Source organism: Camellia sinensis, chromosome 14, assembly GCF_055761805.1.
Source record: "Camellia sinensis isolate YWXY chromosome 14, ASM5576180v1, whole genome shotgun sequence".
In the NCBI taxonomy this organism is placed as follows: domain Eukaryota; kingdom Viridiplantae; phylum Streptophyta; class Magnoliopsida; order Ericales; family Theaceae; genus Camellia; species Camellia sinensis.
Window position 1 is genome coordinate 91630234 of NC_138974.1, and position 13765 is coordinate 91643998.

Below are 13765 nucleotides of genomic sequence, written 5' to 3' on the forward strand. Positions count from 1 at the left end.
AAGACTATAGGTATGAATTCAACCCCTACATTATGAATCTAAGTTATCAACATGAAGATTATGTGTTTAAGGGTGAGTTTTGAGCTTAGAAGAAAGATTTAGAGTTAATTCATGCATGCATGTACATTTTCTTACAAATTGAGCATGATTTCCATGAATTCTCTCATACGTGTTTGAAATTCATCTTCATTTGGGGAAATCATCAAGTTTCTAGTTGTTTTGTGGTGCTTGATCATGTTTTGAGAAGTTTGATACAAGAAAAAAATTCATGCATGTTGTGTTGATGAACATGCATCATGTTTTAAGTTGAAATTGTGAGTTTTTAACAAACTCTTGGGCCATGATTTTATAAATAATTCTTAATTCTTCATGTTTTACAAGTTTACTATGTTATCTCAAGTTTTGGGGCCCAAGAGATGTATTTTGAAAGTTGGAATTCGAGTTTTGAGCTTGAAGGTGCAATCTGAAAATTCCAGAATTTGCATCTACGCTCGAGCGTGGGAGTTCACGCTGGAGCGACCACTCTGAGTGTGTGCACTCCGCTCGAGCGACCAAAAGTCCACTCGAGCGTGAATTGCAAGCTCCCAGAAGTTTCGTGTCTTTTATAGATCGCTCGAGCAAAGGAATGTGGGCTCGAGCGTCCCTTCACATTTTACATGTCCGCTCGAGCGAGGAAAGCTACGCTGGAGCGTGGACCTCATTTTCAGAAATTTTGACTAAGTGTTCCAAGGCACATTTTGGCATCCTCTTGGCATCTAAGGCATTCCTAAGCCTTAATTAAGCCATAGTAATGAGGTTATGGATTAGAAACACACTAAGAAAATAATGTACTAAGTTCCGAGACTGCAAGTGTGTGTGTGTTAGGCAATGTGATAAGAAAGAATAAGAACCAATGTAATGAAAGCTAAGCCTTAATGGCCACTTGAATGTGTAATGATACAATGTGCTTGTGTTATGTATTTTGTGGTTGTAAGTTAAGACTCGAGGATTGATTGACCGTTTATTGGAACTACTGTGAGTAACGTTATTGTAAAGATACGTTTATATGAATTATGTTCCAAATGAAATGTGATAAACTATGCTTTCTGAAATGATATCTGCTTTTGTGAACGAATATTCCGTATTTGAAATCTATTATGGCATCCATAGAAAGTTCCAAGTCATGGGGGACGGCATGAAAATGCGGGTCCATGACATTCATGTGTTTACGAGATCTCGTTAGCCACTTCATTGTGGTGATATGTGTTTAATCAGAATCCGAAACCGATTACTCTAGTCGAAAGACGTTCTGTGATGTGTTCTATGGGATGTACCATTATTATGTTCTGATATGGAAATGATTATGCTCTGGTCTGTTTTCTGCTTATGATATATTCGGATTTCGTTCACTAGCCCCTTTACCTTAATGTTATTCATTGGGCTTTAGCTCATTGTGTGTGTATATATATATGTATAGGTGAGCATTCTGGAGCTCGAGCCTAAAGGCTTTTGTCTAGATCTGTGTTCTGTTGTCAGCCAACCATTGTGCCTCACGTGGAGGTTCCCGAAGTATCCTGTGTTCAAGTTCTGTTGGTTTTATGTATATGTATGACTTGTTTTAATTCTGTTAGCTGGACTTAAGATACTATAACGTGTGTGGGTATAATGTATGAATGACTATTGCATACTTGTATATAAAGTTTTTAAATATTTCGTTTCATATAAGTCAGCACAGCTCATTGGACAATTATATTTGTGTATTTGCTTCCGCTAGCCTCTTAATCTTGTTAATCTGTTCAGAGGCCTTCGGTAATCCAAGGATTACTGGCCGTTTACGATGCTAAACCTATAGGGGCGGGTTTGGGTCGTGACAACAGGGTAGTGGATACAACACACTGGGAATCTCTAGGTATGTATCTGCCAATAGGCTATACAAGCGTTACCAAAGCCATTTTACCGGTACTAAATGAAAGGATCGACACCTAACCGCGCGGGTTTCTAGACTTTCACCAGGAACACACCGGCCAACATAAGAAAACCACAACCACGCCCCCTAACTAGATTCACCATGGTATTCACCCATTTTTCTCAAAATTAATGCATTTACAATGTTCAACATGAAATGATGCTCAATGTACAATGTAGGAGAAATTAGTTTCAATTCAACCTAATCCTCATGCAATGTTTACAACAATCAAGACTATCCTCCACCGATAGCCCAAAACAAATATTTCTATTCAATAGATAATTCCCAATCAAAATATACAATTTCATAAATTATAATAGGAGTGATACTACATATCCAACTCCACCATCATCATCATCATAAACATTGTTCCAATTTCACAATACCTAATATCATTTTCCATTTCTCTTCACAATTCCAAACATCCAAAATTTAGGGCAAAAGCCCCTTTTGTTACAAAATCAATTTTAAGAAAAGATATCTATCATTTTAACAAAGCTTAACCATGACCATATCCCCACAACCATTTTCAAGAACCCATTTGGAAAACCCCTTTTTTAATTTCCAACTCAAACACTAGGTTTTCCCAAAAATTCCCAAATCATCAACCTTTTTCAAAGGGCAAATAACTAAGCTAAAAGTCATATAAAAAAGTCAAAGAAATCCCTACCTCAATGTAGAAGACAAGAAGAAATGATGGGTAGAACTTGACGGAGCCAAGAACACAAACTTCTCCGATTAAAACGAAGACCTTGACGCGCTCATCGTTTTTCTCCAATGGACTAGGGTGAAAGAGATCAATGGATTGAGAGTATTTTGAGCTAGAACCAAGAGGTAGAGAGAGAATGAAGGTTTTTGGGGTTTTGAAATGTTTAGAGAGAGAAGGAGATGAAAAAATGACTCAAAATGGCCCTCTCTCGAACTGATATAGGCACAGACCGCTCCAATGAACAAACACGATAAGTGACACCACTCAAGCGACCAAAACCACCGCTTGAGTGCACAATGACATCCTAACAGTAGTTCATACCTGCAAAAGATCACTCAAGCGCAAGAAAGACTGCTTGAGAAAAGATATCAAACTCTCAGTAGTTTTGCAGACAATAAAAGACCGCTCGAGCGCAGGAATGGTCGCTCAAGCGAACAAGCCAAAATTTGGGCAACAACTTCTTGAAAAACTAACCTCCCAATCTGTTTCAAATACAACCAAAACTTTCAATAGCCAAACTCAAGAATAACAAGATGAAAATGAGATAAGCAGCATCTAAGTACATGGGTTCTCGGTTCCAAAAGCAACAAATGGGTTGGGTCTACACTAGAATCATTATACGTTGTGCATCCATTTTGCTAGAAATCATGTATGTCGTTAAATATTAAAAAATTATTTGCTTTTTTTATTCGTATTTGTTATGTGTACTATGGATATGTACTGAACTTAGTAGCTTTAAGTGTATGTGTGTTGTTGTGTTATGAACAACAAGTTTGTTAGCATGTTATCAAGAACTTTGTTCTATGTATAATCCAACTCTCTATAGCTTCATATCAATCAATCTTTAATTGATGTCTTTAAGCATTCTGGTTAGATTGATTCCATTCTATGCCCAAACAGCATGACCCAATTGACATATGTATTAATCTTTTGATTTTTGGGATTAAAAATAGGTGATCTTTTTTTACTTTTGATTTGTGTGTTTGTGGCCTCTGTTGCAAACCTCTGATAAAATAGAAAAATAGGTGACCTCTCTACTTTTATATATAATTCGTGTCACTTATATAATAATTGAAAATTTATATTGGTGATCTTACACTCACCTATATAGTGAGTTATTGGTATTCATATTTTCCTTTTTTACTAGGACATGAGTATTTCATATTCAAAGAAGTAGTTTATAATTTTGTATGGTAAAATTCATTTTACCGCTTTGTGGTATGGATGAAAATTGGATTTTCATAATTTTTAGTTACTTTGTAATTACATAAATGGACACGAGTAACACAACAAGTGATATTCATTTGTACGATGAAATATGTAATCAGCAAATGAATTTCCTTCCAATGACAACAACATGGGTGAAACGGATTCAAGTAGGGATAACGTGGACAACGAGGATAGTATAGACAACGAGGACAGTGATGATAGCGTTGATACTAAAGACAGTGACGACAGTGACGACAGTGATGCAGGTCAAGTAAGATCATCATTTATTGCATCAAACAACGATGATAACGACTTTGCAATGATATGCCAGATATACGAGTCAACCAATGGATTTCCAACTAAGATGTCGCAACAGATTTTTCCGTACATTGGAGAAATGTATACTAAACATTTATTGAATGGTCATCCATGCACAATTCGGGAGATCTTGCGAATGGATGCCCCCACATTCCAGTTTCTTTGTGCTCAATTGAAACATAGAGACTTAATAAAGGTGGAGAAGAACAGATTATCTATAGAGCAATCAGTAGCTATATTTTTGTATATATGTGGACATAGTGAATGACATAGACTAGCGGCTGATCGTTTTCAACACTTAAGGAAAACTATTCACTGATATTTCAAAATTATGATGAGAGCACTGTGTCATCTTGCAATGCGTATAATCTAACATCCAGACCTGAATGTCATTCCTTCTGAAATTCGAAACAACTCGAAGTGTTACCCATGGTTTAAGGTTAGTTTTGGACACCTTGCTTGGTTCCAATTTTATGAAGTCAACTTATTAAAATTTGGGTTTACTTAATGTTTATTCATATTTTTTTGTTGTTATTATAGATTTGTAAAATTTTAACCAATTTTTACTTGTTAGATACACTCAATATAAACACCGTTAAAAAGTATAATATTTGGGTTTAAAAATCTTGGAAAAATTCACTAAATACAAAAATTACAAATAAATAAATAAATAAAAGGAAACTAGTATATTTCCGTACTCTTGTGTATTTATTGATTTTTTAAATTTACAAATATTTTACATTTTCAACACATCTATATTAGGGGAATCTAAAAGGTAAAAAATTTACTTAGAATATTAAAAAAGTCATTAAGAAAAAACACTAAAAAATTAAAGCCTCAATGTTATGAAAATTAAATTTAGAAAATTGGAACCAATGTGGCATTCAAACTGATGTACTGATTTACATATTTGAGTATATAGGATTGTATAGAGGCAATCGATGGTACTCACATTGCAGTGCATGGACCTGCTAGAAAGAGAAGTGCGTATCGTGGTAGGAAAGTTGTAATAACACAAAACGTTCTTGCAACATACTCGTTCAACATGAAATTTATTTTATTTATCCTAGTTGGAAAGGTAGTGCCACTGATTCAAGAGTGTTATCTGATGCACTAACATGTCCCGATGTAGCATTCTCTCTACCTCCTACGGGTAAGGCTTTAGCTTCTATAGTTACGTCGCTTAGTAAGCATTACGTAAGTGTTTCCATCTCATTTTCATGTGTTAATGTCAAATACTGATATATATAAATATTATTTGGTTGATGTGGATTACACAAATATGACAGGATTCCTCGCACCATATCGTTCAGAACGATATCTCTTGGACCAATTTCATGGACATCGATGTGCTTCAAATGGGTACAAGGAATTATTTAACTATTACCATTCATCGCTAAGAAATGTAATTGAACGATACTTTGAGGTGTTGAAGAATCGATTTCCTGTATTGAAATCCATGCCAAACTACATGCAAGTTCGACAAGGCACAATAGTTACAGCATGTTGTGCTTGTCACAACTAGATCCGCATGCACTCCGCAAATGATCCATGGTTCAATAGGCGTGGTAATGCACGTGCGACTACAATTCTTGGGGTAGGAAATAGTATTTTAGAAGATGAAGAAATGAACGAAATGGTTCAACTTCGTGATAAAATTGCGACAACTATGTGAAACAACTGTAGGGTTCATCAATAATAGCACGCGTTACTTGTCATTTGTAGTAGGATATTGCATCATCTACTATGTTGAAACTTATTTATGACATATACTTTTATGTAATATTTGTGTCAATTATGTATTACAATATTACATATGGATATGTAATGTTCATTACATTATGAAATGTTTTATTATTATATTGTGTTTTGTCCCACATAAGATGCTATGCATGTAAAATTGTTGCAGGATAGTGTTGATGAAACGACAATCGAGTCCACTTTGTTGTTGTGGCATTGGACCAATCTGAGTGTAGATGGCCTGCACTGTGGCTAACAATGGTAGGTACTTCTACTGTTGTCCTAATGGCCTAAACCACAAGTGGGCATTCATTTGGATTGACACTTATAAAGCAATTGTGCATCAAAGTAAAAATTTGACATCAATAATTACAAGAAACTAGCTCCTTTGTGCTTGTTGTGGGTGTACCATTATGCTCTCATTAATTGTCATTTGACTGTTACTCGTGCTACTTAGTTTTAAATTTACGAAGGCCTAAATATTGACTACAAACAAAGTTGATGTTGACTATTAATGTAATAACCCAACCCTCTCATATGCTTTAATTTTCTCATTGTATGTGTGTTTATGTGCTTGATGTGAATTACATGTTTAAATGTGCGAATTACATGTTTATGGAATTGTATCTGTCAGTTATAAGAAAATCTGTTGAAACTATAACCTTTGGATTGAATTGAAAGCCTTAGAGGCGTGATAACCGGAATTTGACTTTACAGATATGATTATCATGATTTTTAAGACATAATATGAATTTTTGTACAAATTTGATTTGTAATAAATTAATTGACTAATTTCTTAATTAAGCTCACTTTAGACTCAAATAAACTAGAGAAGAGATATATACTTAAGCCTTAGTTGAAACTTAGACTCAACAAGACAAATAAATATCTCCTGGGAAGAGAAAAGAGAGAAGCAAGAAGAGAAAAGAGAGAAGAAGAAGAGAGTTCTACAAGGAGCTTGGAATTTGGAGGTTCAAGGAGGAAAATTAAGACAATAGATCAAGGTATGTGTAAATCACTTAGAATACTCTAAATCTTCTTCAATTGGTTGAAATCAAGCCGCAAGATGAAGTTTCTTGCATGTATATAAGTTAGGGTTTATGGCTTATGAGTTTGAGTGAATATTTCTCATGAAATTAACATGGATTCCTCACATTTGTTTGGTTTAAGAGTTGATTTCCTTATTTTTAGTTTGTCTTGGGTTGGATTGTGAAGAATGTTTCTTGATCCTACCTTCTTGCATGCTTTGAGCTTATATATATATATATATATATATATATATGTATATATATGAAAAGATGAAGACAAGATAAAGAAAATGAAAGAATCATGGAATTAGAGTTCTTTATGTCAAATTAAAAGAAGTTTGATCCAATTGAGCTTGTATTTTATGTTTAATATGTTCCTATATCATTTTTTTGAAGTAAATTTGCTTGAATTGAACCTTAGAAATGAGTTTGGAAAGCTTGCCTTTGATGGATTTTCGGACTGCACAAACAAGGGCCAAGACCGCAAGTGCAGGGCTCATGGCCGCACGTGCGAAATGCACAGCCTCACGTGCAGAAAACAGGGGAAGCAACTTAGATATTCTGAAATAAAAGCACATGCGACACACCTCTCTACACGTACGGTGGGGGTCTTCCGCACGTACGGGAAACTAAGAGAAAATCTGCATCTTTTTGTACATCATTTTGTCCCTCTGAATCTGTGAATGTGTATTTTTAAGCCCTCTGAAGTGTTTAAAAAATGATAGAAAGTGAACGAAATGGAAGAATGATAAAAGACAAGAAACTAAGAAAAGAATGTGTTGCTTATCAATTTATGTGTATGATGTGCAGGTCACTCGCCGAAAGGGACCATTACATAACTGGATCACCGTGAGTAATAGTAGTGTAACAGTCGATTATACTAATATGTTAAGATTATGTTCTTTGACATGTTCTATACAAGTTATGCTTTAATGAAAATGATTGAACATTGGATCACAATAGCATATGAAATAGGCCTGAGGCCGTTTTGCTATTATGTTGGGCCTAAGGCTGTTTTGTTGTTATGTTGGGCTTGAGACCGTTCTGTTATGATGTTGGGCCCAAGGCCGTTCCGTATTATGTTAGGCCCAAGGTCGTTCCATATTGTGTTGGGGCCAAGGCCGTTTTGTGTTATGTGGGCTCGAGGCCGTTCTGGAATGTGCTTGTACCTAAGACGGACATATGTTATATAAATATTCTTCAAGACACATGCTCCTTTATATGCCGCCTTACATTATTATTACTTACTGAGCCTTGCTTACCCTATATTTATATATGTTTTGTAGGTGGTCTTCTTGGAGGCCAGTCCTAGGTCAACTTCAGGAAACTTTTGATGCACCTGTTTTTGTTAAGCCTCCACGTTGGAGCCTTTTTGTCTTTTGGAGAAGTTCCTTTAATGCCACCTTTTTGTTAAGCTTTTAGTGGCTCTTGGTCAAAACTTTGTTAATATGATAATTTTGGATTGTTAACTCTTTGTATATGACTACATGACTTGGACTTGTGTATGTATGGACTATGTATGTAGACCTTCTATATTCGACATGATGTTTTAAAATCCTGGCATATAAGCACTGCTTAATGGACATTTTGATTTTTATTTGCTTCTACTTTAGGCTCCGTTATTGAATAAAGTGTTTTTGAAATTTTTGTTTTGAGGCCTAAGTACATGCCGATCATGGCCTAAACTTTTAAGGGCTGGTTCAAGTCGTGACAGTTGGTATCAGAGCACGAGTAAATGTCTCACACACGTGTCCATTTGAGCTATAAGGAGTCTAGAAAAGACGTAGGTTACATGTATGATGCTTCTCTATGATGTGATATGAAAGGTGAATAATGATTTGTAGATGTTATGCAATGAAAATTGTCTATGTACACTTGTGTCTCTTTTTGTGTGTATTATAATCCCTTGATATGTAAATCATGGTATGGACAAGAATGGATGATATGGAAGACTCTACCTTCGCACGGCTTGATCGGTTGGAAAGGATGATTGCGGACATGGCAGAATCTATGAGACAACAACAACAACAACCACCACCGCCACCAGTGCCAATACCACCACCAGTGGTGCAAGATCATCAAGCCAAGGATCGAGCCATTACACTTACAAAAGAGTTTAAGAAGATGAAACCATTGTCATTCAAGGGGGGCATTGATCCGATGAAAGCCGAGGCATGGGTACCGGGCATAGAGAAATTGTTTGAGGTCTTTCCATGCACCGAGGCATAGAAAGTACAACTTGCCGCTTTTACTCTTAAAGATGAAGCACGGAGATGGTGGATGCCCACTAGAAATGAACATCAGGGATTGACTTGGGCTCGATTTTTGGAGCTTTTCTATGATAAGTATTTTCCACAGTGTATACGGGATAAGAAAGTGACTGAATTTGAGACTTTGAGGCAAGGGAATAAAACGGTAGCAGAGTATGAAGCACAATTTTCAGAGTTAGCCCGTTTTGCACCACACATGGTGGATACGGACTACAAGAAAGTAAGAAAATTCGGAGGACTTTGTAATGCTATTCTGGATCGGATTAATGTGTTGAAATTTCCTACCTATGTCGATGTGTTGGAAAGGGCGATAATGGCTGAAGGTAATATAGCTGCTCAAAATTGGACCTCTGAATAGAGGGGGAAGAGACAGAATGCGCAAGCGCCAAGGGGACCAGTGGCATCACAGAACCAGAAACCGAACTTGGGAGCCTTTAGTACTTCCACCTCTACTCATGAATCAGTACCAATTTGTCCGGACTGTGGAAAGAGTCACCGGGGGACTTGTTATCGGGTAACTGGGGCTTGCTTTAAGTGTGGAAAGACGGGACATTTAGCAAGAGATTGCCTTTAGAGAGACCGACAAAATGGAAATAGAACCACTACAAGTTCAGCTGACTTAACTTCAACTCCAACTACAAAGACTGCTGCAAAACCCACCAATACCAGAGACAATGCTAGACAGGGAAGAGTATTTGCCCTTATTCTTGGTGATATGCAGAATATTAAGGCTGTGGTGTCTGGTACAGTCTCTATCAATGGTCACTTCGCTCATGTATTATTTGATTCGGGTTCTAGCCACTCATTTGTGTCAAAAACATTTGCTCGTCATTTGAATAGACCTATGAAACCCTTGCATTATGTGTTGTGTGTGTCTTCACCATCGGGGGGCTCCATGTTATGTACATCTCTTTATCCTGTATGCAAGATCTTGATTGGGGATGTTTAGTTATATGCCAATTTGCTGCCTCTTGACATGGTTTATTTTGATATCATTCTAGGGATGGATTGGCTAAGTAAATACCATGTGACTATTGAGTGTATGTCTAGGCAAGTCATTTTTCGACCTCCAGGACAATCTGAATTTGTTTTTATGGGACATGGGGTGACTCCACCGTCGTACTTGATCTCAACCATGAAAGCGCGTAAGCTATTACAAAAGGGTTGTCAAGGGTATTTGTGAGCAGATGCATGTGTTGATACTATTCCAATTGTCCATGACTTCCCAGATGTTTTTCCGGAAGAGTTGCCAAGGGAGCTAGTGGACTGTGAAATTGAATTTGCAATTGATATAGTGCCGGGAACTCAACCAATTTCAAAAACTCCTCATAGAATGTCACCAGCTGAAATGAAAGAATTAAAGGTACAGTTGCAAGACCTACTTGATAAAGGATTTATTCACCCGAGTACCTCTCCTTGGGGGGCACCGATTCTTTGTGTAAAGAAGAAAGATGGGACATTACGGCTATGTGTTGATTACCAAGAGCTTAATAAAGTAACTGTGAAGAATAAGTATCCCTTGCCTAGAATTGATGATTTATTTGATCAACTACAAGGTGCACAAGTCTTTTCGAAAATAGATTTGAGATCCGGATACCATTAATTAAAGGTTAAAGCCGAAGACATTGAGAAGACTGCTTTTCGCACCCGATATGGACGTTATGAATCTTTAGTTATGCCATTCGGGGTTACTAATGCACCAACGACCTTCATGGATTTGATGAACCGTGTTTTTAAATCGTACTTGGATGACTTTGTGGTTGTGTTTATTGATGACATGCTTATCTATTCGAAAAGTACGGAAGCTCATGAGAATCATTTGCGATTAATTCTTCAAACAGTGAGAGAGAAGAAATTATATACGAAATTAAAGAATTGTGAATTTTGGTTACATGAAGTGGTGTTCTTAGGACATGTAATTAATAAGGAGGGTGTTTCTGTTGACCCGCACAAGATATAAGCCATTGTGAATTGGCTAACTCCTACGAATGTGACAGAGGTGCGTAGTTTCTTGAGTTTAGCAAGATACTATCAAAGGTTTGTTCAAGACTTTTCCAAGATTGCTATACCACTTAACCAATTGACCCAAAAGGGTGTTCCATTTGAATGGACAGAGCAAAGAGAATCTGCTTTTCAGCAGTTGAAAATAAGGTTAACTACAGCACCAATTCTTGCTTTACCATCTAGTACCAAAGGGTTTGTTATTTACAGTGACGCCTTATACAAGGGATTGGGTTGTGTACTAATGCAAAATGGAAGGGTCATTGCCTATGCTTTTCACCAACTCAAGCCACAAGAAAAGAATTATCCCACACACGACTTCGAGCTAGCCGCCATGGTGTTTGCTTTAAAGATACGGCAGTATTATTTGTATGGTACCACGTGTGAGGTTTATACCGATCATAAGAGCTTAAAGTACTTCTTTATCCAAAAGGAGTTAAATATGAGACAAAGACATTGGTTAGAGCTTATCAAGGATTATGACCTGCAAATCCATTACCACTCTGACAAAGCTAATACAGTTACAGATGCTCTAAGTAGGAAAGTTATGGGGAATTTAGCAAGTTTGCTCACGAGGAAAAAAAAGTTGCTCCTTGAGTTGGAAAGAATGGACATGGGAATTATGTTACGTGAACGAGGCGTAGTGTTAGCAGCAATGTCAGCTCAATTGGCAATTATTGAAGAGATTAAACAAAGACAAATGGAAGATGACTTTTTGAAGCACATTTGGGACGAGATGGAAATAAGGCCAAAGCCTGGGTTTACCTTTGAAAATTCCATAATGAAATTTAAAGAAAGATTGTGTGTCCCAAATGTCCCAGAAATCAACAGAAGAATTATGGAGGAAGCAAATAAGTCTAAATTTTCCCTACATCCTAGCAATACTAAAATGTACCAGGATTTGAAGCAAGATTTTTGGTGGCCAAGTATGAAGAAGGAAATTGCAGAGTTCATTTCAAAATGTTTTTAATGTTAGCAAGTAAAAGCGGAGCACCAGAGATCGACAGGTCTACTTCAACCTCTCTTAATCCCAGAATGGAAATGAGAACATCTGACTATGGATTTTATTGTTGGCTTACCTCGAACACCCCGAGGTATGAATTCCATATAGGTTATTGGTGATAGATTAACTAAATCTGCTCATTTCCTGCCTGTGAAAACTCAATATAATGCGGATAAACTTGCTACTGTGTATGTGAATGAAATTGTGCAACTACATGGTGTTCCAGTTTCAATTGTATCCGATAGAAATCTGAAATTTGTCTCCAGATTTTGGTAGAGTTTACAGGATGCTATGGGAACAGAGTTGAAATTCAGTACGGCTTTACACCCCCAAACTAATGGCCAATCAGAGAGAACGATACAAACATTGGAGGATATGCTTCAAATGTGTGTCTTGGATTTCCAAAGGAGTTGGGAAACGTATCTATCATTGGCAGAGTTTGCATACAATAATAGTTTCCACTCAAGTATAGGAATGGCACCATATGAAGCTTTGTATGAAAGGAAATGTCGCTCCCCAGTGTGTTGGACCGAAGCCGGCGATAGATCATTGCTTGGGTCGAAACTTGTGCAATTGACGATAGAGAAAATTAAAACCATTCAACAAAGATTGAGAATCGCCCAAAGCATGAAAAAGAGTTATACGAATCACCAACGAAGGGATTTAGCGTTTGAGGTTGGTAATTATGTCTTTTGTGAAAGTCACTCCAATGAAAGGGCAAACTAGATTTGGCAAGAAAGGGAAATTAACACCACGGTTTGTTGGTCCATTTCAAATTCTGGAAAGAGTAGGTCCCGTGGCTTATCGTGTTGCCCTTCCATCGAGTATAGACCAAATACATAGCGTCTTTCATGTATCCATGTTATAGGATTACCTCCAAGATCCATCCCATATTATAGATTACCATCAAATTGCTTTGGATGACGACTTGATCTAGAAGAGAAACCGATTCAAATTTTGGATCGACAAGTGAAACAGTTGCGAACAAGACAATACCAATGGTGAAAGTTGAATGGCAGGAACACTAGGGGAAAGAAGCAACTTGGGAAAGAGAAGAGGAAATGAAACAGCAATATCCAGAATTGTTTGCACTTTAAGGTAAAACAAGTTTGAGAGACCAAACTTCATAAAGGAGGGAAAAGTGTAATAACCCAACCCTCTCATATGCTTTAATTTTCTCATTATATGTGTGATTATATGTGTGATTATATGTGTGTTTATGTACTTGATATGAATTACATGTTTAAATGTGCGAATTACATGTTTATGGAATTGTATCTGTCGATTGTAATAAAATCTGTTGAAATTACAACCTTTGGATTGAAAATTGAAAGCCTTAAAGGCGCGATAACCGGAATTTGACTTTACAGTTACGATTACCATGATTTTTAGGACATTGTATGAAGTTTTATAAAAATTTGATTCGTAATGAATTAATTGACTAATTTCTTAATTGAGCTCACTTTAGACTCAAATAAGCTAGAGAAGAGATATATACTTAAGCCTTAGTTGAAACTTTGACTCAACAAGACAAATAAAATA

At 36.7% G+C, this 13765-nt stretch overlaps 1 protein-coding gene across 1 annotated transcript; it reads left to right on the forward strand.

Annotated features, from left to right (window-relative positions):
• Positions 1-8884: 8884 nt before the first annotated feature.
• On the forward strand, positions 8885-12530 carry LOC145807177 (uncharacterized). Its single transcript, XM_082905118.1, has 6 exons — positions 8885-9154; positions 9308-9542; positions 10221-10364; positions 10449-10775; positions 11217-12146; positions 12490-12530. Exons 1-6 carry the CDS (start codon positions 8885-8887, stop codon positions 12528-12530), a joined length of 1947 nt encoding a protein of 648 aa, XP_082761244.1.
• The last annotated feature ends 1235 nt before the right edge of the window (positions 12531-13765 follow it).

Coding starts and splice junctions, on each gene's coding strand:
- LOC145807177 (XM_082905118.1), top strand. CDS start 8,885: ATGGATGATATGGAAGACTCTACCTTCGCACGGCTTGATCGGTTGGAA. Junction 10,365..10,448: donor GATCTCAACCATGAAAGCGC/GTAAGCTATTAC, acceptor ATGACTTCCCAG/ATGTTTTTCCGGAAGAGTTG. Junction 10,776..11,216: donor TTTATTTGATCAACTACAAG/GTGCACAAGTCT, acceptor CGAATGTGACAG/AGGTGCGTAGTTTCTTGAGT.